Source organism: Lasioglossum baleicum, chromosome 15 (genome assembly GCF_051020765.1).
Source record: "Lasioglossum baleicum chromosome 15, iyLasBale1, whole genome shotgun sequence".
NCBI lineage: Eukaryota > Metazoa > Arthropoda > Insecta > Hymenoptera > Halictidae > Lasioglossum > Lasioglossum baleicum.
The window spans coordinates 10,453,410-10,479,282 of record NC_134943.1 but is presented as its reverse complement, the minus strand read 5'-3'; the positions used below and the strand labels follow the sequence as shown (position 1 = coordinate 10,479,282).

Genomic DNA, 25,873 nt, shown 5'->3' with positions numbered 1-25,873 from the left:
TGCAAAGGGTTAAAGTTTTGACGCGCACGAATCGAACACACAGGCGATCGTTTAAACTGCATTATTTCTTCGAGCCTTCGAACTTGTTTTCATGACGTTTTTCTGGTAAATACGTAAATCCTATACTCTAAAGCTCTTTTCCCCACAACCACAGACGTATGCACGCCGTTCCGCGACCTTACCGACGCAATAGTCGCAAGCAGGTCCGAGGAACAGATGAACGCAATTCGAGAAGCTGTCGATCGCGCCGATCTGAGCGTACATCGCGTCGCAGTGATCGTCCTGCGACAGAAACTTGAGCTTCAACCATGGTGGTAGCAAGCCCCGCGATCTCGCCTCGCTCACCGCTAGATCTGCGGAATCAAGTCAATCCTATCGGCTATCGACCATCGGAGTTCGCCGAATCAATATCGCGCATCCTACGCTTACCCAGAACCGGTAGCACTTTCGGCAACGAGATGTCGTATCGCGGATCCGCCGGTAGTAGAACCGCTATCCTCAGTTCGCAGGAAACCTGGGGATGATTTATCTCGCAGAGGGTCTCGCAGCTGCGAGCTAACTGGACCTCGCGACAGCTCGCTTCACCCTTGGCCGAGCACACGAACCACAAGAACCATGCGAACGTCGTCAGGACGATCCAATTGTTACCCATGTAGCCCAGGACCCCCGAAGCCCCGAAGCCCCGAAGCCCCCAAAGCTCCGAAGACCTTGATCTCCTGCGCAACCCTTCCCCGAAGCCCGGCCCTTCTCGCGCGAATTCTCGATGTTCGATTTTCGAAAGAATCGGTGAAGCCGATTCCACTCAAACTAAACGGAGAGCCGGCGGATTCGACACGTTTCCCAATCGTTTCCGACTCGCGTTCATATTCCATCGATCCTCGAGTCGAGACTGCCGAAACTACCGAGACCACTCTCGCACGCGGTGTCACAGCGAACACGCATCTGACGGGATACACCACCGAAACGTCCGCGAAGGATCGATTCGCCACTGGACAACTATTCTTAGATTTACACGGACACAGAACGACTGATACTCTCTCTCTCCACTCTCTCACTTTTCTGTTGCTCTACAACGTGATTTGATGATAATGTTTGTATAGTTGATCCACGGAAAGGACGATCGTGTTCAAGAGATAAACGAGAACGAGGAAGTTCCAGATCTGCGGCACCAAGATCGAAAACGGTACTGACGCTTCGTTCGGTGATCTTGAGCCGCATTGCCCACTCGCGAACACGTAAGTAGACTTCTCGTTGGCTCGTGTCGCGTTATCGCTGATTTTCTATCGCGTCGATTGATAATAGCTATCAAAAACTTTGTCGCGCGTCCTCACTACCTCCCGTGCCTCCTTTAAAAGCTCCGATCATTAATCCACCGATGCCTCTTAATCCGGAACCGTCCTTTCGACCGCGTACCCCCCCCCCCCATTCTGTTTCCTTCTTCCTCTCTTTCTCTATTTCTCTCTCTACCATGCTTGAACATTTACTATACCAACCCTTTTGTTTTTCTTTGAAGATGTGGGAAAAAATACATTTACGTAGACCCAGAAGGGGTAGTGTGGGACTCGGGGGACACAGGTGGTCGGTGTCCTCAATACCCACTAAAAAATCCACACGTCTAGGACCTTGGCCCTTTCCTCTCTATCCAGTGTTGGGCAATAAATAAATTTATTTAAATGAAAATTTAAATAACAAGTTATTTGTTATTTGGATATTCAAATAAAAAAAGCAAAAATAATTATTTATTATTTGAGCAAGTCTAAATAGAATTATTTAAAATAATAAAGTTTTAATTGTTATTTACAAATACAATTTCAATTATTATTTGTATTGACAAATAATAAATTAAGTTGTATTTTTTTTTTATAGGCAGCTAGGCCCTCCGGACGGGCCCGACCAGGCCCGACCGCTGACGGTAAAAGGGTTACTATAAGAAAAGATTGCTATAACAGACAAAAAATGCGCACGTGTTCATTATATACGAAAATACAAGAAATAGGAGAAGACCAAAAAGTATTTGATTTCCACCTAAATCCAAATAATAAATGATCTTTTATTTGGAAATAAGAAATAATAAATAGATAATAAATAGATAATAAATAGATCACTATTGGAATTATTTAAATTACATTTATTTAAATAAAAGGTTTAGTTATTATTTGCAATTAAAATCACACGTTTATTTATTATTCAAAATAAAATTTGCCCAACACTGTCTCTGTCCTATCGTGCCCGAGAGAGCATAATTTAGCCAATTTAGGGCCCCGCTTTTGCATTACTCCGAAACCATGTTATAGTTCGGGCTAGCGCCCCACTCCTGTTCTTAGCCTTTCCTTACTATATCCATGCTAAAATATTCTTACCGAATCCGAAGAAATATCTGCAGTTTTTGATATTGTTTATTATTTGTTTACAGTTTATCCTCGCCACCTCCCGCGCCTCCTTTAAAAGCTCCGATCATTAATCTACCGCTGCTTCTAATCCGGTTTCATTGTGTTCCCTTCTTCCTATCTTTTTACTTTGCTTGAACATTTGTTATACACACCCTAAAATGCTCTTACCGCATCCCAAGGAATGTCTGCAGTTTTGATATTGTTTGTTATTTGTTTACAGTTTATCCTCGCCACCTCCCGTGCCTCCTTTAAAAGCTCCGATCATTAATCTACCGCTGCTTCTTAATCCGGAACTTCTTAATCCAGAACTTTTTAATGCGGAACTTCTTAATCGGGATTCATTCTGTTCCCATCTCCCTCTCTCTCTACTTTGCTATACCCACATTTGTTATAACCACCGTAAACCTTACCGCATCCCAAGAAATATCTGCACACTTTGATATGGTTTATTATTTATAGTTTATTTTAACGTGGTCGCATCAACCCCGTACTTTATATACATATAGTACTCACAATCTTAAGTAACACCTACTTCTGAAATTGTTATTAAAATGAAATTATTCAGCATTTGTTACATACAGTTCAGTCATTAAAAAGTGTATTGATAGGTTTCCGGTAGGTATAGTATTAACATTAACATTAGGATGAGAAACAAGAACATAAAGTTATATATTGCAAATCAATTTCACGCATTAAGAATACTTAAAATTAATTACTTATTTATTTATTTATGTTCATATCTATTATTATTTACTTATTACAAATTTTGAATTTCTTAACAATTAATTTACATTTGAGACTTGATTTTTTTTACGAAAACTTACTTAAAAATGCTTCATTTGTAACAGGTTGAAATTGATTTGCAGAAAGGTGAATTCCTAATGTTGTCTTCATTTAGATTCGACTGGAAGTCACTTTTCTATAAAATGTGTATCGTCACGCCACATGTGGTACACTTTGACAAAAGACATCGTCGCAAGACAGTGGTTTTGTTAGATATTAAGCATCGACAGTGGTTAAACAATGAAAGTGGAGAATAATCATCTAAATACACGCGCTGTTATCTGGAAAGAAATTTAAACTCAAACCGAAAGGCGCCATAATATCGGCGCGATGGTGGCGCCATCCATTGTGGCGTTCGAAACTAACTTTCCCGTATCGTTCCCATGTGTAAGACAAGGATAGAGAACGCAAGGCTCGTGCCACCTACTTTTTTGCAGGGCTTCGAAACCCCTGATAAGTATTAGGAGACGAAGATGCGCAAGGAGGTATCCGACAAAACCATCGAATCAATGGATGATTTATTAATAACTCGTTATCCAGCAATTGTTTATAAACATTTGCAATCGGATATAGTAAAACTGACCTTCAGCTACTTTCACATTGCATTTTAAATGCGTTGTTAGATAATTATTAACAATTTTCGAAAGCATTGTCCTGAATACCTTATAAAAATTTAGCCCTATTCGGACAAACAAATTAATTGATAACTTTATAGACGTAATTTATGAAGATTTATGATCGAAGAATGTAAAATGCACCTCCAGCAACATTCCTGTGCGAATTCTGCACATACTTTGGAACTAATTAATTAGTTATTAACAATTTTTCGAGGATCTGTCACTTTCTCCTAATATCGTAATGTGTAAGACAAGGAGAGTGAACTGGGCGACAAGGATAGAGAGATTTTCAAATCATGCCACCTACTTTGAAAAATGGCCGCGTGTGCTCCTGATACCTGTTCACACGAGCTTTAGAAAATTAACGTATATCTCGATACTCGACCATAATTTGTGAACATTTGCACATGGAGAACATAGAGTGAACTTTCAGCGACATTCATACATAGTTTTTGATCAGGTTCCGTTCTCAATTAAGTAATTATCAGTAATTATTCGAAGAGTTGTTCTAAAATAATCCTAAATAATCTGACAGGTCTCCAGTGAATAATTAATTGCTATCTCTACAGGCTTCATTTGCTAAGATTTATGATTAAAGAATGTAGAATGGACCTTCGGCAACGTTCCTGTAATATTTTTGTGCGCATTTTGTATCTAATCAATTAGTTATTAACCATTTCTGGAGGGCCTGTTCCTTCTAACGCACTATCTCTGTCTTTGTCTTACACACGGAAATGACATGGAAATTTAGTTTGAAAAGCCGCCACGACAGATGGCGCCACTCGACCATTCAAAATCGACGATCCTGTCACAACATTCAATATTATTCAAACAAATTCAAAGATAGCGCAATCAATGACAGTGGACGCGTACGTAACAACAAAGTTAATAAACAAATTTTGACTTATTAATTTATCTTATGTCGTTTCAGATGTCTGAGTTTCAGGTTATGTTCTCACGATACGTGCGCGTGGCGCGTGAATTCCCTGTTGGCGGGAAAGAAAAAACTGGCACCTAAAATAAACATAAACAGGAGGAGACACTAACAGTTTTTGTGTGAAACAAACTGCCTGATTTCAAAGGACCAGGATAAAGACAAGTCATCATTATGAGTGCGATCAGTCCGTGCAAATTCTATAACAAGGAAATCATTTCAAAAGATGTGATCCAGAGGGTACCGTCTTGGGTGAAAAAACATCGTAAAATGCCATCGCACATTTTAGGACCTCCGAATATTTGGAGAGAATTTGGAAAACAGGCACTCGCACTCGTTACAGCGTTTGAAGAAAGCACAACCGTTGATATGCTTTGCACCTTTGTCTACCAAGTTGACAATGGTTACCGCAAATTTGTGGTAGCTCATCCCGAGATGTATTGGTGGCATTACGAACATCGACCTCCGGAGGAGAGATGCTCGTACGAGGTAGTAAAGTCTCATGGAATTGTTAGTATCAATTAGCGTATACATGCAATAACGTCTAGATCTTGAACTAGGTGATACCGGAGAACACTCCTTGCCGTCTGTATCTGGACCTGGAATACTTGATTGAATTAAATCCAGAAAGCAATGGTCCTTCCATGACCGACACGATAATCGAAATCATCTGCGCTTATCTGCTTAACCATTACGGCTTACCGTGTAATAAGTACAATGCTTTGAATATGGACTCTAGCACAACGGAAAAGTTTAGCCGCCATGTTATATTTAATATCAAAGACATAGGATTTAAAGACAACTACCATGTTGGTAGATTAGTCAAATCTATATGCCAAGATGTGTGCAATTATATTTCAATGAAGGATAGCGAACATAATGTTTTAAGTTGTTTCGATAGAACAAAACTGGAACAGCTATTAGTGAAGACACCTAAGGGTAGTAGTCTGTTCATAGACACCTCGGTCTACACTAAAAATAGACATTTTAGAATCTACAAATCTACGAAATGGGGAAAACAATCCAATTTGGAGATCTCGAGGGACTCTAAATATATTCCTTCGAATTTATATAGAGATAAAGAGTTGAACATATTCATGGACTCGTTGGTGACTTATTTTGCTTCTAAGTCTGATTTAATACTTTTACAATATGGGAAAGTTGGCACAGTAGAAGCGAAACGTTTCAAAATGCATATACCAAAGTTTATTCGCCAGGGAAGTAACAGTAGTTATTCAAAGTATGCACTGTTGGATAAGTATGTACGTGATAAGATACATCCTGGTAAAATACGTATATGCAGATACTACTCCGATTCTGACAAAGTGTTAATTTACGAGACAACCGGATACAGGTAATAAATTATACAGGTAATAACGAGACAGTGGATCTTTGCAATATAATGTGCAAATTTGCAAATATAATGGATGCAATATAAAAATTTTCTATCTGAATCGCAACAAACTGGAGTGAAATAGAAGTTTGTTTTCTTTCTTAATATGTTTAACAATTTCAACATAATATAACAGTATTTTTCAATTCTTCTAATGGTTTTACTGTTTTAAATTACACCTATTCCTTTCTGTTATAAATGCATAAAATTCACTGTCTAGTAATAACATACAGTCGTAAACTACAACTAAGAAAATGTATCGACAAAATAACATTTGAAATCTTTGGTTTACAGATACTGCGAGAATATTGGTAGGTGTCATAAGAGCAACAACGTTTTCTTGATCGTAGATTTGAGCAACAAGACAATATATCAGAAGTGCCACGACGAAGATTGTTCAGGTTTCGAATCGGAACTGAAGAAATTACCGGAAGAAGTTAGCTTTCAAATCGACGATGGAGACGATATGCTTTTAAGTTGCGTTCCGATGGAGGGTGTACTATAATACAGGACATTGGCGTTGATTGTGGTAAAATGTTTTATTAGGATAGAGATAACAAAAAAAAAAGATTAGGCAATAGATTAGAAACGTACACATATGTGGAAATAAGACTGAATGAAATGCGTTGTCTCAGGTACACGATACACAACTTCTCTCCAGAGTTCTCCGAAAATGTTTCTCATACAGAGAATGTACACCGTTCACGATAAAGTTCAAAGTTGTTGTGCAATATCGCACGTCTCGTACCGAACGATTCAAGTTTCCAGCGTATAAAAGAAGTATTATATGCGAGTTCCTGTATGTGCCATAAAATTAAGTCCCGAGAGGAAGATTTTACACGATATATACAGTCGGGATAATATTAAGTGGACACTCGAAAATTGGTTCGAAGGACTTGAATTTTTTTAATATGTTAGACTGACTAGTTTTCTAGAGAACGAGTAAAGAAAACTTTGTTTAGATTGGAATTGGTCGTAACAATAAATGAAAAATGCGTTTTGTAGATTACGGTAACTTGTATGCATACTTGCATACTGAAAGTTTTATCGAAATCAGTCAACATTGCAATGAGCTCTATATACGTTTAAAGATAAGAGCTTAAGTTGTAAAGAGCTTAAGATATGTTTCTCACCGTGAAAATCACAGATTTCCAGCCTTGTCATCATCTATAAACGTTTGTAGCTCATTGCAACATTAACCGATTTCGAAACGCATTTTTTGAATTGTCAGATAAAAAAGTTGACAAAATCTAAACAAATTTTTGTTTACCCATTCTCTAGCAAACTAGTCGGTCTAATATTTTTAAAAAGTTCAAGTCCTTTGGACCAATTTTAAAAAAGTTATGCAATTTTTAAGGGTGTCCACTTAATATTATCATTATACATATACCAATTGTATATGTATATTATATACGTACACGTGGTCAGTCAGGCAGACAGAAAAACAGACAGTCAGCACGCGCTCGCACGCACCTATACATACAAACACGCGCGCATGTTACGTTATACAATAATATTGCACGCGTACACGTACATATGTACATGCGTATATTAAATAAATCTGCTATTTTATACATCTATATTTAGACTACATTCGCTAAATGTACAACAAAATATTTTGATTTGTACAATTCCAGTTAGTATCATCGTGTAAAATTTACTTGATAATATTCTCCGTTAATAAAATTCGTTTGTATACGGTAACGAGTGGTGATTTTCTCGATTACACGTGAACTATGTAGATGAGTATAGAAACACGAGAAGAATCAGTCTCGAGATGATCGTTTTTAAAAAAGTGTTGTCGTCAGAGCAGAATATCGTTTGGCACGCGTTTTCACGTTGTGCGTTCGATTAGACACAATTTGACTTTTGTCGGCGAGCGTTGTCAGATTCTCAGTTCGTTCTGCCCATTTCGGGATTGTGGGAATATCTTTGTATCAGCGGTACCCAATCTTCTGTATTCTCAGCACTCGCAAAATGTCCTTATCATGCGAACAATTTAGCCAGGAAAAAATAATCTAACAATCCTTTGCCTTCCTTGTTCAAGCCTGTGCCATCTTCGTCTTGTTTGTTTTGTACGCCTTCCTCGTTCGTACAGTTTTCTCCTTGATGTTCTTGTCGGTTTTCCTCGAAATTGAACACTTCTTTCGTTTTTTCGGCGACATCGGTTATCTCGTTGCGTATCGTTTCGTTGCTTTCCAAATTTGGAGTCGAGTTTTCTGCAACTTTATCCTCGAGAACGTTTTCCTTTTTCAGCGAAAGGTAACTGGCACCGATCATGTCGATACTTTCTTTGTAATGTTTATAATTCTTCGACGCTTTTCTCATACGGATCAAGAAGTTTGGTAATCCTAACAAAGAAGTATGCGAGTTAATTAATAGATTTCTCGTCGTGTTGTAACTGGCGCATAAGGAAACGTTTTTTACCTGTCATCGCTACCCATGCGGTAACCGTGGATGGTATATTTACGCCAGGATCGTCGAAGTAGGTCAACCCGAATTCAATGCCGGGTTGGTGGAATTCTGTATACGGCCTTATCACCATGTACGACCAATATGTCGAGACTCTGTTACGTACAGACTTCAGATTACTCATTGATTAAGGAGAACCTTAGACTCTCCTACTTTCATATTTAATTCTGGCAGTCCAAATACTTATTGAACTAGGCGATTCCGTAATGAAATACGAAACTAGAAAAGATCGATCGGCCTCCTTAACGATATCGTAGTTATACGCGCGCTACTTAACACTAACCGTACTACGACCGGTGTCACATTTTTTACTTTATAATCATTGCAAGGACAATTCCATTATTAAATGAGTTTCTTCATTCAGGCACGTGTTTTTATAAAAATTGCAAGAATTGTTATTTTTATAAAACAATGTATAGCAGTCGCATTTTGTGCTCGGTACGGTTAGTGTTAAACGATTCAAAATTGGTGCTCGACGAGTAACGAGAAATTATCACGATTCTATCTGTATACCTGTATATCCCAGGTCTGGTCGGCGCGTCAGGATGTTCCGTTCCCTTGCTGATGATGATTATTAAACGCCTGTCTTTGTCCACCACCCATCTTCGTTGATACACGTAGTCTCTGTTCGAGAATAACGCCTGAAAGGAAACCGCGTGATTATGTTATTAGGAATTTGTATGTCGGTCGTGGATCGCGGGATGTTACGCCGGTAACGAGAATAAGGTAAAAATAAAGGGTCCCATACAAATCACCGACACAGGGTAGCCGGTCATCTCACATACCTGAGTAAAGGTACTAGCTCTAGTTACTATCGGATAATACTGTCGTCGACTAAAATCGTTATCTGTTAAATTCGTCGACGGTCAAAGTCGTTGTCGGTGAAAACTGAGTCGGTGATGTTCATGGGACCCAAAATAAAACGGTTATCCCATACAGGCCATTCAGTTTCCCAATATATAACGTCGGAACGATCGTTTATCGACGTTTCCGACATCGGATCGCTGTCTATGATTCGCAATTCTCGTGCAATCGGATCCCATTGCTTTCGATATTCGACGTCTATTTGCGTTTGCAGAAAATCCTCAGCGCTGACTTCCGCGAACGAACCGTACACTTTGTAGGCGAACAGTCCACCAGAATTTGGTTCCTGTCTTCTCCAGATTAGCATATCTTCCCGTTCCAGGTACGGCATCCATCCCTCTGCTGTGTAAATGGGAAAATAAACGAGTTGGAAAAGCGTTCTGAAGGTTTTCTGAAAGACGAGAAGCTTACCGTCTTGGTTTGACGTTGCATCGGATTTATTTTTATTATCTTGACAGGTACAATACTTGACTCCGGGTTGTTGGACATCTATCACGATTCTCAGATGGCAATTCGGACAAACGACCGTGGTGTCTCTCAGTTTGTAAATTCCTTCGATCTCCTGCTTGTAACTGGCAAAAATATTGAGTACCGGACAAACGAAAGAGAAACAAAGAGAAGAAAAAGAAAAGCAACGGAGAGGAAATAAAGAGATCAGATGCATTTACCTATTCAACTCTTTTTCGTTTATCCTCTCACGGTCCCAGTTAAACACTGCCACTCCGATACTGCTGGTGATGAAGCGTCTACCATTCCTGAAGGCACGGTTCCTCCAGGATTTCATGAACTCCTTGAGCGCCGTTTTCTCCCATATTCTTGTGTACAAGTGAAATATTTGCAAGCTCCTTCGCACACGTTGCGCGGCAATGAATTCGAACTGTTGTGTGCAAGCTTCGGCCACCCGACCGCTGTGCTCTTTCAGCCAAACGCTTATCCTCTTTCGACATTCACGGAATTTTCCATAGTTTCCGTAATACCGGAAAGGAGGCGCTAACCTAGTACCGTATCGAACGTAGTCTCTGTGAAATTGTTTCAACAACAAACCAGACAATTGCACGGTGTACATCGTCGTGATTTCTCCTCTGCTTGGCTTCGATGCGATGGAAATGGAAAATCAGCTTCGAAAAGCTTCGTTACCGGTTGAACATGGACAACGTTGGCTTCGCTCCGGCGGCAGTCACGTTGCGCCGACAATTTTGCCGAGCGAAAATCTCGAGCAACTCTCTCTTATAGGTTATCTCTCCCTCCGAAAGGTTGCGAACAGCGGTTGTTCGACGAACGTGATTCTCGTTTATCTCGAAAAGCCTATCGTTCGAGCGTCTTCAAAGCATTTTTCATTGAGCAACTGTACGCGTAGGAAATAGATAATTGACTCCGTTACTACATCGACAGTAATGAGAATGTACATACGTGAGTAGTGCGTAGTACAACTCGACATCGTTGTATGAATTTAGATTGGTAGATGCAGCGCATGCCAAGTTTGCCGACGAATATCGATATTAAAGTCCGTTGTGATCGACGCGAATCCAACGGTTTGGTTTCGATTACAATCGTTTATCAATTTCTCTCGCGATGTATCGTACGTTTTCTGCACAGTAAATTCGCAGTGTCAAACGACGACGACGCGTTCGCTTTCATTGCGTTAAAAATTGACGCGAGAACGTTTAAAAAGAATTCCACTCGTTCGATTCTCGCAAACGATTCCGACCAGTCGACCAATCGTGAACGACTTCGATAGGTCGACGCTCGCGCTGATTTCGAATGGATAAACAAACAAACGGATGAACATGGGGATTTAAGAAAACTGTTTCTCTTGTACTACTGATTGTTTGTATTGTCGTAAGTGCCGCTAATTTCACAAGCTACGATCGGTCGAAACGAAACTGTTTCCGCGCAACCTTTGCTCGTCGAAGGCAAACGACCTTCGACGAACAGGTTGCGCAGAACACGTTGTCGAAATTGTTCGAATCGGATATCTCGGTTGGTCCAGCGTCCGCGATGCTTCCACCGATGCTCGATCGCAATGTCTTCCCGTTCACTCGTTCAGCTTCCGACAATCCAACATTTTCTGCGCTTCCATCTGCAATAGAGAACGGAAGAAAGATAGAGCGACAGTCGAGGGTACGCTAGTGAGGAAATCAGATTTGAATTTAGATTTAAATACAGGGTGGGGCAATCACTATGTCCACTTTGAATATTGCCGTTATTTGTAATAATATGAAAAATACAAAACTTACACGGTACAGAGCGGGGCATATTGTGACACAAACATTTTCTGCATGGGTGTAGGCATAGAGGAGATTTCAAGGTCACCTTGATATTTTTAAATGGAAAGACCTACTTTTTGTATCATGAATCGATAGACTATCGAATTCTGAGTAAAAATGTATTGACCCCCGTATGTCCTAAATCTAATAGTTAACGAGATATTATCGAAATCATTTTCTTTCTTCTTTGGATAATATCTCGTTAACTATTAGGTTTAGGACATACGGAGGTCAACACTTTTATACTCAGAATTTGATACTCTATCGATCTATGGTATAAAAAAGGACATTCTAGTTAAAAAAAAAACCAAGGTGACCTTGAAATCTCCTCCATGCAGAAAATGTTTGTGTTACAATACGCCAACCTCTATGCCGTGTAAGTTTTGTATATAACATTTTTTCATATTATTACAAATAACGACAGTATTCAAAGTGGACATAGTTATTGCCCCACCCTGTATAATGATTGAAAGTTGAATTTGAATTAAACTTTAAATTGAAATATAATCATTGAAAGTTGAATTTCGATTTAAATTGGCTTGCTGAGAGTTGAATTTGACATACTTGTATCGAATGGTAGACGTTCAGTAGTTGCTCTAGCGTAGGCGCGCCCCGCGAACCGCAATTAACGCTATCCATCGAATCAGACGCGCCTCTTCTCTCGCTTCTCTTTCCCCAGCCGGTGGAGAAATTGAGCTGAGCTCGAGTTCCAGAGACCAAGATCAAACATACCAGAAAAATCACCGCGAGAAAGCCGAGCCGGATTTTTCGATACCTACGAAACCGAAGTTCTTTTTTATAACGCTGGTACGGTTCGATACCGCCGAAGATAATCTATAGTTACGTACGAATCACTTACATATTTGGACACCGAGTCGCGGACGTACAACTCGAGACAATGAGAAGAATAACTAATCGGTGTACCGCGATTTATTCGATTGTCCGTGTGCACCGGGATGAATACGATTGCGGACGAAGAACGGTACCAGGCATGCTTTTATAGTTTCGTTCCATCCCTTCGCAGGAGGAAACCATTCTGGTATCCTTGGATAGCGCCGGCGTCGATCAACCCTCGTTCCCCCAAACTCTCTCTTCTCTCCTACGCGAACTTGCGAAAACTTGCAGACTATTTCTACTTATGGGATTTCGAAAGCTACCGTCCGCTGGGGTCGAATCGAATCGCGTCGCTATCATGTTTCAAATAAAGTGCTGGACAAAAGGATAAGATACTGTGCATGTTTGTATATTGCGTGTATTTGAGACCAGAAAATGTACAATTTGTACGTTCTCTGTGTTGTGTGTCACCTCTAAAACGAGTGTACCAAGGGGTGAGTTTGTGGAACACACAGCAGAGAAGAGAGAGACAGAAATGTAAACAGGATATAAGTACTTTGACTTGGACAAAAGTATGAGGCACTGTGGCTATTCGTCTGCGAAAAGACACCAAAATAAAAATCTGTCCTTCTGCTTACAATTGAACTAGAGATGGCACACAACACATAGAGAGTACAAAATGCAGATTTCCTTGTTTCAAATACATGCACTATATTATACAAACATGTGCACAGTGCATTATTCTTTTGTTCAGTAGTGTAGTTTCACCGATACGAGAATTTGTATCACTAAAAAAAATTTTATGCTATTGTGTGCCACCTCTAGAACGAGTATACCAAGGGGGGAACATTTTTTTAATTAAAAAAGAAATGAAAAAGAGAGATTAAAACAGAATTTCATGATATCGTGTCCCTATGGCTTCGCAGTGTCCCATAGCGTTTCCCAATGGCGGCGCGGCGCGACGAGGCTTCCCGCCCTCGCGGTATTGTTTTGCGGGTCACGCGCGCGAAGCCCGATTCGAACCCGGTTAATTAAACCGGTTCTCGGTTTTCTGCTCGCTGCTCGGGAGATCCAATCGATGAACGCAATGGAAAAGTTCCGCCGTACGATGCCGTCGTATGGATCGTATTTGATCTTTGTAATCGAAGTTTATTTTATTGCTACAAAAAGAACAAATTACACGTATCTCCGATGACGATTAATGGATCGCGCGGGTGAAGGATAGAGGTGTACAAACGTACGCCTTACCGCCGACTATGTCACACGTCCGACGAGACACGACAGAGATCATTCTGTCTCGCTTGCTCGGGATTAGACTGCGCATCTTTATGCAATTCTCTTCTAAAAATTCTCAAGAAATGCTAGAACATCAAATTCGACGGAATTTCGTACGATTCGAAATTATTTCTTCAGAAAATAAGATCTGATTTGAATTTATTTCTTCGGAAAATAAGATCTGATCTGATTCTATTTTCTTAAAATTTCTTTTATTAGAATTTCTTAAAATCATAATAAAATCGATCTTCTTGGTCCTACGAAAATTGCAAATCGCATGAACATCCGCAGTCTGCTCGGGATATAGTAACGTATCGTATCTTAGCGTATAATACAAGAAGTCTGTGCATACGAGTACCACCGGTCTGTGCCAGGCATTCCTTCCCGCTTCCTCGAACATTTTCTCAAGTGGAAACTTCTATAGACGCACCGCGTACGCAATTTTTGTTCCGGGCAGTGAATGAGTCTGATCCGCCACGCTCCGACGTGAAACGTTATTCGGGTAAAAACTCCGGGTCTCACAGTGAAGATTTTCATGACATCTCACCGAGAAATGAATTTTCTCGTATAGAGTTTCGCCGAGCGAGCGAGAAACAGACAGGTGTGCGTCGCGGCATAGAAGTTCTCACTTGGATCGTGCGGTCTTATGCGCACGATATTGGTTTCTTTTTTCGTCTGACAGAAACAAATAAGATAACAATCTGTGGTTTTTCGAATTTTTTCTTTTATCTGCATGATTTATCGGCGTGCTCTTTGAGTCCCTGTTTGAAAAGGAAGTTCACGATGCTTACAATTAGAACGGGAATGGTTCGGAAAAAGATTCTCTCTTTCACTCTCTCTCTCTCTCTTTTTTCTCTCTTTGTTCGTCAAGTTTCGATTTCATCGGGAGCTCCTATATGCGTATCCCCTTGTCATGGACAAGCGACAAATCTGTTTCGCGACGTTTGCCAACGGAAACGTATTTTGTACTGCAAAATGCGAGGGGCACGACCACGATCGGCACCTCGTCAATGTTTCCGCCGATTCTCTACAGTCTAAGTAGCTCTCCTACAGGCTGCCTCGTCTCGCGCACTCGTACTGGCACGCGCGCACGCGTTCATTATATACATATATATATATATATACTTCTATATACCGTCACTGATATATCGTACAAAAAGCTTACAAATTATTATCACATATATACGTGCACGTACGTGCGTATACGCGTACATAGGTACACGAATATATGTATATATACATATACATATGTGCATATATATATACATATATATACATACATATATGTGTACATATATTATATATGTACGTTTACTCGTAGAATTTGCTTCTCGAGGCGGATCACGGCGAGCAACGATCGAGAGAGAAGTAAAGCGAGGGTGAAAGCCAACCGCGTCCAAGTTAGGGCAGTTACTACTTTGAACACAGACTAAGCGCGGTCTTGGAATTGGCGGAGATCTATTTCTTCTTTTTTTTTGTCGGTTTACGTTCGGTATTTCATCTAGTTCTACCGTTCGATATCATTCGACATCGTTTTCGCTTCGGTTACACGGTATGGCACCCTTCCTTCGTTTCGCGACCCTACTCTGTCCGCGAATCTCGAAAAACACGTTCGTGCGATCAACATTCTGTTTGCGTCTTGGAAAAAATGTCTGTTAGATGTCTCAGCGTGGTTTCGTTCGCGCCAGCATTCTCTATGTCAATATTGATGCCTACTTACTCGTATATGCGATCTTTTAGGTGTCGCGCGTACACACACGCCCACGCTCACACACTCGCAACGTTCGCATACGCCCACACACATACTCGCTTGCTCTCCCGATTATACTCCCACGAATAAAATAGTCTATAAGTTAAATAACGCGTTGACCCTAGTTCGTTCGGTCGTCGATTTAGTTTCTTCTTTGCTCTCGGTTCCGTCGCTGTCGTCTCGCGGTAGAATTTTTCTACGATTACGATCGATATTCCGATTTCGATTTCGACAGGTAACATTGATATAGTCGAATCCGCGGTGCGATGAGGTGCGGTGTGGTCATAGATTTGTGTAATGTAATGTACCGTGTAAAAATAGCATTCCGAGAATCTCGTTACTCGCATGATTGCCAAACTCCACGATACGCGGATCGTATCGTTTACGCGAGGTATCCGCGCAACAAGTGGTTGCTGCGGCGTCGATCCACGGATTCGTAACACGGGCAATAGCTTGAATGTCAGCTATGCGCCGTGGCTATCCGGTCAAAGAGATATGTAACACATCGTTCGTCGCAGTGGAAATACATAGCGCGAAACATCCATTCGCGTTTCGTCTTCTGTTGCAAAAATACGTGACACGTAAGATAAGATCGGGTAAGATTCGTCTCGAAGTTAGAGGGTCGCGGCGAGACGATAGCTGGCGATTTTCGATCAGACCGTTCGGAAAGTCATTTCGTTTTCTCAACGGAAAATGAAAGCGAATTTTTTACCATTTAGAAGAAGTTTGATGACATTTTGTTCTGTGATCTCTTGCATTTTTTCAAACAACTTAAAGACCACATGCTCGCAGAATTTCTGTTTCGAAATTAAATTTGCAGCGCATAAAAAATTCGAAAAAATCGGAAAAATACGAATCCGACGGTAAAACCTCTCCTTAAACAGCGCACAATTTTTTTGTTCGTGGCACTGCATTTTTACCCTTACAGTAATAATAAAAACAGAAGGTGGTGGAAATGTTAGAAAGGTTAGAAAGCACTACAAGGCAGGAAACAATGTTCGAAATGTCAGCTGTCAAGATATACCACGATTTTGCGAGGCATTGTCATTTCTACACGAAAAACGAAATTACTTTCCGAACGACCTAATACATTTTACTTCATTTTACATATCCGTTGCAGTTTGCCGCTCCCTTCGATCGATCTACGACGGCGACGATAGAACGCCGAGAATAAACGATAATGAAATAAATGACCTGCTAAATTTCATCAAGGAGACCAAACTTATCAAACAAATAATGTAGTATATTCTGACTTATCGTATGATGTCCCTAATAACCTAGCAGTTGATGCGACATAAAACTATAAATTAAAAAAAAAATTCGGTTCTTAAGTACAAAATTTCGAACGGATCGAGGCTCGAGGTTGGAGGCTCGAGGCTCAACACCAACTCTCGCTCTCTCGTTCTCCTACGCCGTCGCTCTCCTCGTCGCTGGCTTCCTCTCCGTACATGTCGGCCAGTTTGCGGAACCTGGGCCCGAAATTCGAGAGGTAGTTGAACTTGAGGTCTCCGTCGTCGGTACCTGTAAACATTATACAATTTAGTTGTCAGCTAATACTAATCGTTTAACACGTTCTGTGCCGAGCCGTTTTTGCTCAACAATTAAACGAACTTATGTTCTTTCTTCTATACTGTATTTTTTATGTTGCCTCATTCTTCTGGTGGAAATATATTCTGCAGAGTTAAACTTGTTATAAAATAGATGTGTGTTCTTAGTGCATTAAATAAATATATGAGCGTGCACCACCAGTGGTGCACACAGCCTAAATGGATAGTTTAACGTGTACCATCGGTGGTACACGTGGCACGGAACGTGTTAATAGCTTAATACGATCGTTGCGAGATACGCACAGGAGGCCAAAGACGACAGAGAACCCTCAGAGTTGCCCTCGCCCTCGTACGCGTAATGCCTAACGTCGTCGAACGGATTCGTGTCGGGATCCTTATCGCAGCTTTCCTTCTTGCCGTCCAGGAAACCGCAAATGTCCGGTACCTCGTCGGGAGCTTGAACGAGAGAGAAAAATATGGTGAAAACGTATAAGGATGGTTGATAGACTCACCGACGCACAGTGGTACGTGAGTTCGACCGAAATCGGGCCAAAAGTAAAAAATTCTTTTCCGTAGTTAAAAAGTCTGTGTAGTAGTATTACATTCTAACTATGTATAAAGTGCCAGAGTTACGTTTCTTCTGTGATATTATATTCGCAAATGCAAGGTATTGCCTCGGATGCAATATTTAACACTGAGATCTTACATTTCTGGCTATCTGAAGTGATCTGATAATAATCTATACCAATTGTATCTATCGTGGCCCCGTTTTTGCGATTTAGATTTTAGAGAAACAGGGACAAACGGAAAGGAGACGGACGGCATACCTCTGCCCGACGCCATTTTCGAATCTATCGGAGGTGCGTCGTAAATGGTTCGCAGGACGTTCAAGTCGTAGCCCGTGTCGACCTCGCCACCTCCTTCGTCCTCGTAATTGATTATATTTTCTCGAATATCATCCATATCCTTGTAGAGATCGTCCGTCTTACGCCTGTGCACCACCACCGCGAGCAACAGTATCAGCAGGATCGCGATGCAGACGAGAATCGCGACCAAAAAATTAGTGTCGATTCCGAAAGAGATCGCCTTGGCCATTCCATGGTTGCAGCCTGGGTCCGCGTTCCTCGATAACGAGGGCATTCCCAGGTTGTACGTCTGAAACACGTGTGCGCGAGAATCGTTAGGTTTCGAGATCGGCTTGGCAAAGGAGCAAACAAAATTCGGGACATTACGTTTCCGTTGAAAGTCATGTTGCGTACGCAGCCGACGAAACCCTTGTCGGTCGGTCTGTGGTCCCATTTCAGTTGCGAGGAGAGCTGCGCGAGATTGGTCAGACTTCCTCCGACCTGCATCGGTCCGTTCACGTTCAAAAACTCGTTGGTACCTTGCGGTGCGGTTAAACTCATGCAAGCCGACGTACCGCAATTGTCGACCGTCAACTCGATCAACTGTAGAAAATAGAAGATTTATTATTATTTACCGTAACTTCTTTATTCATTAATTTTTTTTAAAGTGATACTTCTAAAGTAAAACCTCAGCCCAACTGTTGAAATGATTTAATTGAACGAGTAGGGGCTAACTTCTAGGAGGCTCCTATTCGAGAAGTGAGAAGACCAAAGGAGGAAAGAGCTGTGCTTACGTTCTTGTTCCAGTAGACGTCTATCCTGTGACTTTTGCCGTCTGTGAGCAGGATATGCTTCTGATCGAGCCGAGCGGTACCCGAGCCGTAGTCCACGTAAAGAACCGCGTAACCCTGCTGCAGTTCCAATGACATGAAGTCCTGAATGCCCATTTTCGGGCTGTAGGTGATTGGTCCGAAATAAAATACCAAGCCGTTGTCGACGTGAGGTGTGATCTCGAGACCTGTGCGCGACAGGATAGCGTAGAATTAGGATCGAAATGAAAAAGCTGACAAACGCGACGATTAATTGGTTACGACTAGACTGCGGATCTCGATGCATTTATGGCTTCTACGAATAAGATTGTATTTGATTCCACTTTCTTCAAATGCGTCTAGAAAAATTGAGAATTCCACAAACATCCGCAGTCTAGTTACGACATACCTAAATGAGATTCATCGCAAGCTTGAGCTGGTGGAGGCATCACAGCCCAGCCGTCGCCTTGGAACCCGATGCCGAGAAATTCGCACCTGGGTCCCTCGAATTCGGGCGGGCACTCGCATCGTTCCGTCATCGGAGTGCCGCCATTCAGGCAAACGATCGGCTCGGCGACGTGGCAAGTGCACTGCGGATCGACCACCGCCCGGACACCGACGAACGAGCTGGTGTTCGTGAAGACCGCGTACGGGATCGTGCTGGCGTTCAAGTAGCTGCGACAAGAGTTGTTGCAGTGTTGCTTCTCGAACAGGCATTCGTCGATGTTGACGAGGAGAACGGTGGTTTCGAGCTCCCGTTCGATGTCATTCGCGCGGAGAGCCAGTATCGCGTTGAGCTTCTCGGGGGCGTAGTACGGGCTGCCGTGAGCGGAGAATCGCACGTCGAGCAGACTTCTGTTGTTGTGATGGGGCGAGTGTAGCACCGTGAACACGTCCACGTTCTCGAGCGACGCGTTCAGCATGTTCGCGATCTTCTCATGGAACATCTGTTTCTTGCTGACGCCGTGCTCGTCGGGCTCGACGAACTGTTCCGCAGTGATCCCATAGAATCGGACGGAGCCGGACCTGGCTACCGCTTCCTCGGGCAGCTCCTTCACGGTGACGTTCACGTACGCGTATACTTTGTGAGTCTTAAAGTTATCACTATGCTCGGTCACTTGAAACTGTAGGAAGAACGTGTCGTTCGAGGTGCCTGGTAGCAATGTGATCATGCCCGTGTTCTTATCCAAGAGAAACCCGTCGTGCGACATGCCCGGGGCCCACTGAAAGTCTTTCTCCGGCAAGTCCCAGTCGTCCGCGTCGTTCACGTAGACTCGTCCTATCTCGGTTGCGGGTGCCTCGCCTTTGTAGTTGTAGACGAATATCGAACTAGAGCCCGAGGACATCTCGTTATCGTTCTCGTCGCCGATGATCACGGTCAAGGTGGAAGTGCCCGTCATGGCCGGTTTTCCGTTGTCGGTGATCGCGATCGGGATGTCGTAGCTCTTCCGTTGCTCGCGATCGAAGCGAACCAGTGCGTACAGCTCGGAATCACGAATCTCGAATTTCGCGCGAATTTCCTCGTCCGCGGTGCTGTTGTCGATGCGAAACAGAAACGGCGGCCCGTTCTCGTCCGAGTCGTAGTCGCGAGCTCTCAGTTCCGTGATCCGGCCGGGATCTTTGTTCTCGCCCCAAACCACCGGATACGGCATGTCGAGGAACGGCGCGTTGTCGTTGATGTCGATCAGCGTGATGTTCACCATCACTGGACTCTGCAGCGCGTTCGGGGATCCGTTTTCGTCTACCGCCATCACCAGCACCGTCCACATCGAGTAACCGTTCGGTGGATCCCGATCCAACGGTTTCTTCAACTTCAGGCAGCCGGCCTTGTCGATTTCGATCAGCGGCTGTTGATCCTCCTTCACTATGGAGTACGTAATGTTCTGATCGGCGTTGCGGTCCTTTATGTCAGGATCGTAAGCGACCACCTCGGTGATGCAACCTACACAACGAAACGAACCAATCAAAATCATGGAAACACGCCCTTTCGAACCGTAACCGTAACGGACACATAGCGTGGAAGACGCCACTTACCTGGGTACAAAATCTCCTCGTCGATGGTCGGATTTTTATCGAAATCACCGAAAACCGGTCGATTGTCGTTCACATTCTCGATGAAAATCTTCACCTGAGCAGTGTCGTTGAACAAGCCGTCGAACGCTCTCACCGTCAAGTTGTACTCGGTGATTTTCTCATAGTCGAGAAAGTTCTTGACGCGAATCTTGCCGGTGGTCTCCTCGATGAGAAAGCTGTCGTTCGTGTTGCCGAATATGATGCTGTAGGTGACCGGGCTAGCCGTGTCCGAATCGATAGCCTTCACCTCGGTGACCACCTCGTTTTGGTTGGCGTTCTCGAGGATCGAGGTGGCCGTGTACACCGGCCTGTCGAAATGAGGCGCGTTGTCGTTCTTGTCCGCGATCTCGATGCGAAACACTTGCTCACCCCTGTTGTGCTTGCCAGTATTGAACAGCGAGCTCGGAGAATTGTCGACCGCGATCACTTTCACGTTGTACGTGTCTTCCTTCTCCCTGTCGAAGGTCGTCAGCGTGGTGATGTTGCCGGTGTATTTGTCGATGGCGAACAGATCTTGAAAGCTCTCCAGCTCGTAAGTTACCTAGCGGTCGAGAGCAGAGGATTAGTCACTGTCTAGGGGTCATTCCATGCCAAATTTTCACGACACCATCGACGATTTTGTTCTAAATGAAATATGTTGCGGTTAGAATTTGTTTAAAAATTACAGACCTTCGGAGTTTGAAATTTTTGCGAGTTTTGACCTCGGGAACTGTTTGTCCGATTGAGCTCTATATTTTTTGTTGTTTTATTCAGAAATGATCGGGCTATTATAAAATAATTGTTTCAACCTCGATAATTATTTTTTTGCGTCTCTTTCGAGTGATTTAAATATTGAAAAAAATATGGTCATACTTCTGGGAGTTTTCCCTTCGAGATGAACCCTTGAAAAGGATGGAGAATTGAAAATTGGCGTCACAATTGAACCCTACGGCTATTTCCGCTGGACGAAAGGAGGAGACGGGGTTGCAAGTTGCAAGTCTCCAGTGCGGTGGGGTTTTTTTAGTGGATAGTGCGCCACACTTCTCCTCCGACCGTCATCTTTAGGGGGAAGCTAGTGCGTAAATGCATTTTTCCCCACCGCCGCAATAAATTAAAAAAAAGAAGGTGGGCGAATCGTGCGCGTCGCAAAATGATGACTTAAACCTCCATCAATTTCACATGGACTACAACATATTTCATTTAGAACAAAATCGTCAATGGTGAAGGACCCGTAGGATGCACGATACAACGTGTGGAAGGTAGCGTACCTGATTATTAGCGGACGTGCCATCGGCGTCGATGGCGCGTACTTGCATCACCGGTACCCCCGGCGGTTCATTTTCAAGGACGCTGCCTTTCTTCATCTCGCGGAACACCGGGATATTGTCGTTGACGTCCTCCACCAAGATGTCGACCACGGTTTCGGCGGCCAACTGGTACTTGTTCTGCACTCTCACGATCAACGAGTACATCGTGTTGCTCTCGTAGTCGAGTTGATGCGAGAGTTTGATGAACGCCTCGTTTCCGCTCGATTCCAATCTGAACGCGATCCAGACAAAATTAACAAAGTTAAGGGCGTATTCTCCTTTCCAGGATTGCTCCGTAATGCAGAGATGGGCTCTTTGAGAGTAGTCAAAAGATGGTCTAGTCGAAAACGCTGGATGAAGGATCAATCTAGACCGCTGTCTTCCTCGAAAGTCCTAGTTTAACGTTTACGGGGCATAATTTGCATTATTCAATAGACTTTTGAGGGAGACAGCGGTCTAGATTGATCCTTTGATCTAGTGATCTGACTAGAGAAGAAGCCCATCTTTGCATTATCGAGCAGAGAGAAGGCGCATCCCGCTCCCGTTTAAGGATACAGGTTCGGATTTGATGATTAGAAATTCGAGTAGATGGACAACGAACGAATAGCAAGACCGGTGAAAGATATGAACCGTTTACCTGAACGTGTTGCCTTTGTTAGTTTGCACGGTTCTGCCGTCGACCATGTGGAACACGCAGGTGTCGTTGACGGTGTTCGGGACGGCTGGCAGCCGCACGATGTTCTGACCATAGTCGCTGAAGTTCTCTTTGAGTCGGATCGGTTCCGTAGATCTCGGCAAGAAAGCCGGGGCCTTTTTGTGCGACTCGACCACCCGTATGACCAGATCGATCACGTTCGATCGAGGACTCTCCCCTTGGTCCATCGCGGTGGCGGTCATGCTAAATTTGTAGTCGGGATTTCTCTGCAATGGGTTCGACTCATCGTTCTAGCTGTGTCTAGATGATTTCTAGGCGATCGCGGCTAATCGTTCCATACTCACGTCGATGGTTTTGTTCAAGAATATCACTCCCGTTTTGCTGTCTATCCGGAAGTAGACGCCGTCCTCTTTCTTCTTCGGCGACAGACTGTAGTGGACAACGGAATTGTTTCCGTCGTCGATATCCGTGGCGGAAACTCTCATCACTTCGCGACCCAACTGTAAGTCTTGCGGTACCGATTCGGTGTACGCCTACGCGTCGTCCACGGTAGCGGACAGCAAACACGCGCAATCGTTAAAACAAATTATAGTTTCGAATTGTTCGGGCAAGGATCGCAGAGTGAAAGAGAGAGAGAGAGAGAGAGAGAGCTACTAATACGTTTACATGTACATGCATACGCGCGAGCACGCGGACACGCGTCCTTTGATCTCATCTCGAGCGACGCATGCGATACGATTGTTCGAGCAGACACCGTGGATCATGCTTTTTCGGTTCGTCCCTTCGGAGAGTTACTTGCGCGCGTAATCGATACCCGATCTACGGAAGGAAAACGCGCGCGTACGAACGAACCTCGCGATACAATCGACAAGATCGCGCTGCTACCCTTTTGTGCCGGATATTGGATGATAGAGTCTCCTAGAAGTGGCTCAGAAAATCGCTTTTCTCAATTTTTTGTCTTAGTTTTTATATTATAGTTTTAATATTCGAGCACAAGGTAGCACACTGTTGAAATTATTGAATTCAACAAGTGGTGGGCTGACTTCTAAGAGAAAAGCCAAGAATAGGAGTAGTTAACCTCCGTTAACCGCGGACGATTTTGAGGCGACGCACAGTGCGCCGAACCATTGACAAAAGTCGATAAAGTCAGTTGCTTCATATCCATTTAAACATCTACGAATTCTTACATCTTTCAATGCCTGTTGTTTTTTCTTGCTTCAACCGATTTTGACGAAATTTTCAGAATATGTTCAATTGACACAGATCTACAAAACGTATTTGTTAAATTTTCAATGTAGGCCCACATAAAGAAGTTGTATAATACAACTTTTAGTATTTCTTCTACAATTCCGATCAGTTGCTATTTATCAAAAAAATTTAATTTAAAACGAAGTTTCAGTTTCGGAGGAAGTGAACTGCGAATTCGTCTACTGAAAACCACCAATAAAACAAAATTTTGTTCATAAATATCGTTTTTCAATGTTTAAATAAATGACTATATTTATAATAATATCATATTGAGATTGCTTTCAATATAAATAAAAAAAACCCACTGTGTTTCATGTCTCTATCATAAACGGAACAAAAGTTATTGAATTTTGTCCAAGAAACAGGCATTTCGGCGCACTGTGCGACGGGCCCAAGAGGCCTTGAGCGGTGGGGGTTTAGTGGGTATGGGTAGGGATATAGTCCCCATAGTCCCGTTTTCCCCAAATTCCATCTAGGGGGAGCCGAGTCCCACACTACCCTCTCCAGACGTCATCTGAGGAGGTGGTGTGTGTAACTGACATTCCCCCACCGCCCTCAAACAAAAAAAAAGGGCTGACTTCTAGGAGGCGATGATAAAATAAATTCGTCTGGCGCATCGCACAATAAATAAATAAATGGGCACATATGCATGCGTCTACACATCCAACGGCATACGCATTCGAATTGACCCTCGCATTCGCAACCGGAATCGCAATCGCATTCGTATTCACATTCGCATTCCAAGAAACAATAAACATCGAAACAACTGCAATCGCACCGCAAATGACAAGACCAACCTTCCACCCGTATCCACGGAAGACCTGGGTATGGAGAAAGAAAGATGATCCAAGCAAAAGGTGGTTAGTGGCGGAATCGTGTAAATGTATCGGTCGCAGGGACGCTCGGTTGGTTCGGTTTGGTTCGTGGGGATGAAAATGGGATGCGGTAGCCGGTAGATCTAGAATCTAGCCCCTGTTCAGAGTCTAGACTGCTCTAGGATGATCTAGGCTGATCTAGGCTGCCCGAGAGACTCAATGGATAAACGACCGACGTGGGGTAAGTCGGCGGATGATCGAACGCGGTCAGACGCGGCGCGACGTTCGGTCGGTACGCGCGCAACCCACGAAACCAACGAATCCGACCGATCCGTGGAGGCGATTGTTGGCTGTTGGTCATCGTCACGGTGGACTCGGAGGCTTACCACTTTGTCGAACACCGGAGCGTTGTCGTTCACATCTTCTATCGTTACTTTGAATGTGCACACGTCGTCGAGTTGAGGTTTCCCGTTGTCGGTCGCGAGTATCGTCAGGTACGCTTCCTTTTCTCGAGCGGGTTCGTCTCTGTCCAACATCTGCGTCGTCGTGATCAGTCCTGTCCTATTGTCGATCTTGAACTTCAGCTTCTCCCCGTGAGCGGCTAAGAAGCTGTAGGTGATCGTGCCTGAAAATCGCAAAGGTTCATCGAACACGGTCCCTTTTAGCCGAGTAGTAACTCGGAAATAGAAATCAAGATCTTACCTCCATCCTCGGGACGATCCCTGTCCTCGGCGTGCACCCGCAGCACCTCGGTTCCCGCCGCCTCTTCTTCTTTCACTACGGGCGCGTAGTGCGAGCAATTCGAAATCACCGGCTTGTGATTGTGATTCTCGCTTTGCTGCAGCAGAAAAAGCGAAACCATCGAAATCGAATTTAGAAGCAAATGGGTATACGCCGTTCGCCGAAGCATATTTAACGGGGTTCTCGATTCCCGATTTCGTTATATATTCATTATCCGCGTATTTCGAGGAGAATCGTTCGAGAGACACGCGAGACGCGATACCGGATCCTGGAGA

At 43.2% G+C, this 25,873-nt stretch overlaps 4 protein-coding genes across 8 annotated transcripts in view; 1 reads left to right on the top strand and 3 right to left on the bottom strand.

Moving 5' to 3' along the window:
- Positions 1–4,569: 4,569 nt before the first annotated feature.
- On the top strand, positions 4,570–7,314 carry LOC143216452 (DNA-directed primase/polymerase protein). Of its 2 annotated transcripts, none has more exons than XM_076439511.1 (4): positions 4,570–4,659; positions 4,722–5,213; positions 5,285–6,078; positions 6,412–7,314. In XM_076439511.1, the coding sequence occupies exons 2-4, from the start codon at positions 4,899–4,901 to the stop codon at positions 6,620–6,622; spliced, it is 1,320 nt and encodes a 439-aa protein (XP_076295626.1). In that variant the 5' UTR covers positions 4,570–4,659; positions 4,722–4,898; the 3' UTR covers positions 6,623–7,314. The 2 variants fall into 2 exon arrangements, with proteins under 2 accessions (XP_076295626.1, XP_076295627.1); XM_076439512.1 differs by having other exon boundaries at positions 4,581–4,659; positions 4,737–5,213.
- A 114-nt stretch (positions 7,315–7,428) lies between these two features.
- LOC143216449 (stAR-related lipid transfer protein 7, mitochondrial) lies at positions 7,429–11,109 on the bottom strand. Of its 3 annotated transcripts, none has more exons than XM_076439504.1 (6): positions 10,122–11,109; positions 9,865–10,025; positions 9,527–9,795; positions 9,103–9,230; positions 8,545–8,684; positions 7,429–8,468 (listed from the first exon to the last, which is right to left on the bottom strand). In XM_076439504.1, exons 1-6 carry the CDS (start codon positions 10,517–10,519, stop codon positions 8,104–8,106), a joined length of 1,461 nt encoding a protein of 486 aa, XP_076295619.1. In that variant the 5' UTR covers positions 10,520–11,109; the 3' UTR covers positions 7,429–8,103. The 3 variants fall into 3 exon arrangements, with proteins under 3 accessions (XP_076295619.1, XP_076295617.1, XP_076295616.1); XM_076439502.1 differs by having other exon boundaries at positions 9,527–10,025; positions 10,122–10,798; positions 10,864–11,109; XM_076439501.1 differs by having other exon boundaries at positions 9,527–10,025.
- A 142-nt stretch (positions 11,110–11,251) lies between these two features.
- Positions 11,252–12,808, bottom strand: LOC143216461 (adipokinetic prohormone type 3). Its single transcript, XM_076439521.1, has 3 exons — positions 12,580–12,808; positions 12,285–12,495; positions 11,252–11,533 (listed from the first exon to the last, which is right to left on the bottom strand). Coding segments are annotated over exons 1-3 (258 nt in total). The 5' UTR covers positions 12,582–12,808; the 3' UTR covers positions 11,252–11,488.
- A 142-nt stretch (positions 12,809–12,950) lies between these two features.
- The window catches only part of Shg (DE-cadherin), a 49,521-nt gene continuing 36,598 nt past the window's right edge, over positions 12,951–25,873 (bottom strand). For both annotated transcript variants that reach the window (XM_076439487.1, XM_076439488.1), the window contains exons 3-14: positions 25,560–25,695; positions 25,244–25,482; positions 23,139–23,327; positions 22,777–23,060; positions 22,101–22,371; positions 20,815–21,394; positions 19,190–20,722; positions 18,766–18,989; positions 18,359–18,574; positions 17,954–18,281; positions 17,430–17,582; positions 12,951–17,100 (exon numbers count right to left, since the gene is read on the bottom strand). In XM_076439487.1, the coding sequence (XP_076295602.1) occupies positions 16,958–17,100; positions 17,430–17,582; positions 17,954–18,281; positions 18,359–18,574; positions 18,766–18,989; positions 19,190–20,722; positions 20,815–21,394; positions 22,101–22,371; positions 22,777–23,060; positions 23,139–23,327; positions 25,244–25,482; positions 25,560–25,695 (4,296 nt within the window). In that variant the 3' untranslated portion in view covers positions 12,951–16,957. The remainder of the gene's footprint in view (positions 17,101–17,429; positions 17,583–17,953; positions 18,282–18,358; positions 18,575–18,765; positions 18,990–19,189; positions 20,723–20,814; positions 21,395–22,100; positions 22,372–22,776; positions 23,061–23,138; positions 23,328–25,243; positions 25,483–25,559; positions 25,696–25,873) is intronic.

Bases quoted from the DNA above. Each gene is read 5' to 3' on its own strand.
- LOC143216449 (XM_076439501.1), bottom strand. From the start codon at position 10,519: ATGTACACCGTGCAATTGTCTGGTTTGTTGTTGAAACAATTTCACAGA. The intron at 8,685-9,102 runs GTATACAGATAG...TGTACGTAACAG, and splicing joins ACCAGACCTGGGATATACAG to AGTCTCGACATATTGGTCGT. The intron at 8,469-8,544 runs GTAAAAAACGTT...CTTCTTTGTTAG, and splicing joins CGCATGGGTAGCGATGACAG to GATTACCAAACTTCTTGATC.
- LOC143216452 (XM_076439511.1), top strand. From the start codon at position 4,899: ATGAGTGCGATCAGTCCGTGCAAATTCTATAACAAGGAAATCATTTCA. The intron at 5,214-5,284 runs GTAGTAAAGTCT...ATCTTGAACTAG, and splicing joins AGGAGAGATGCTCGTACGAG to GTGATACCGGAGAACACTCC. The intron at 6,079-6,411 runs GTAATAAATTAT...TTTGGTTTACAG, and splicing joins TACGAGACAACCGGATACAG to ATACTGCGAGAATATTGGTA.
- LOC143216461 (XM_076439521.1), bottom strand. The intron at 11,534-12,284 runs GTATGTCAAATT...TCTCTATTGCAG, and splicing joins ACGTCTACCATTCGATACAA to ATGGAAGCGCAGAAAATGTT.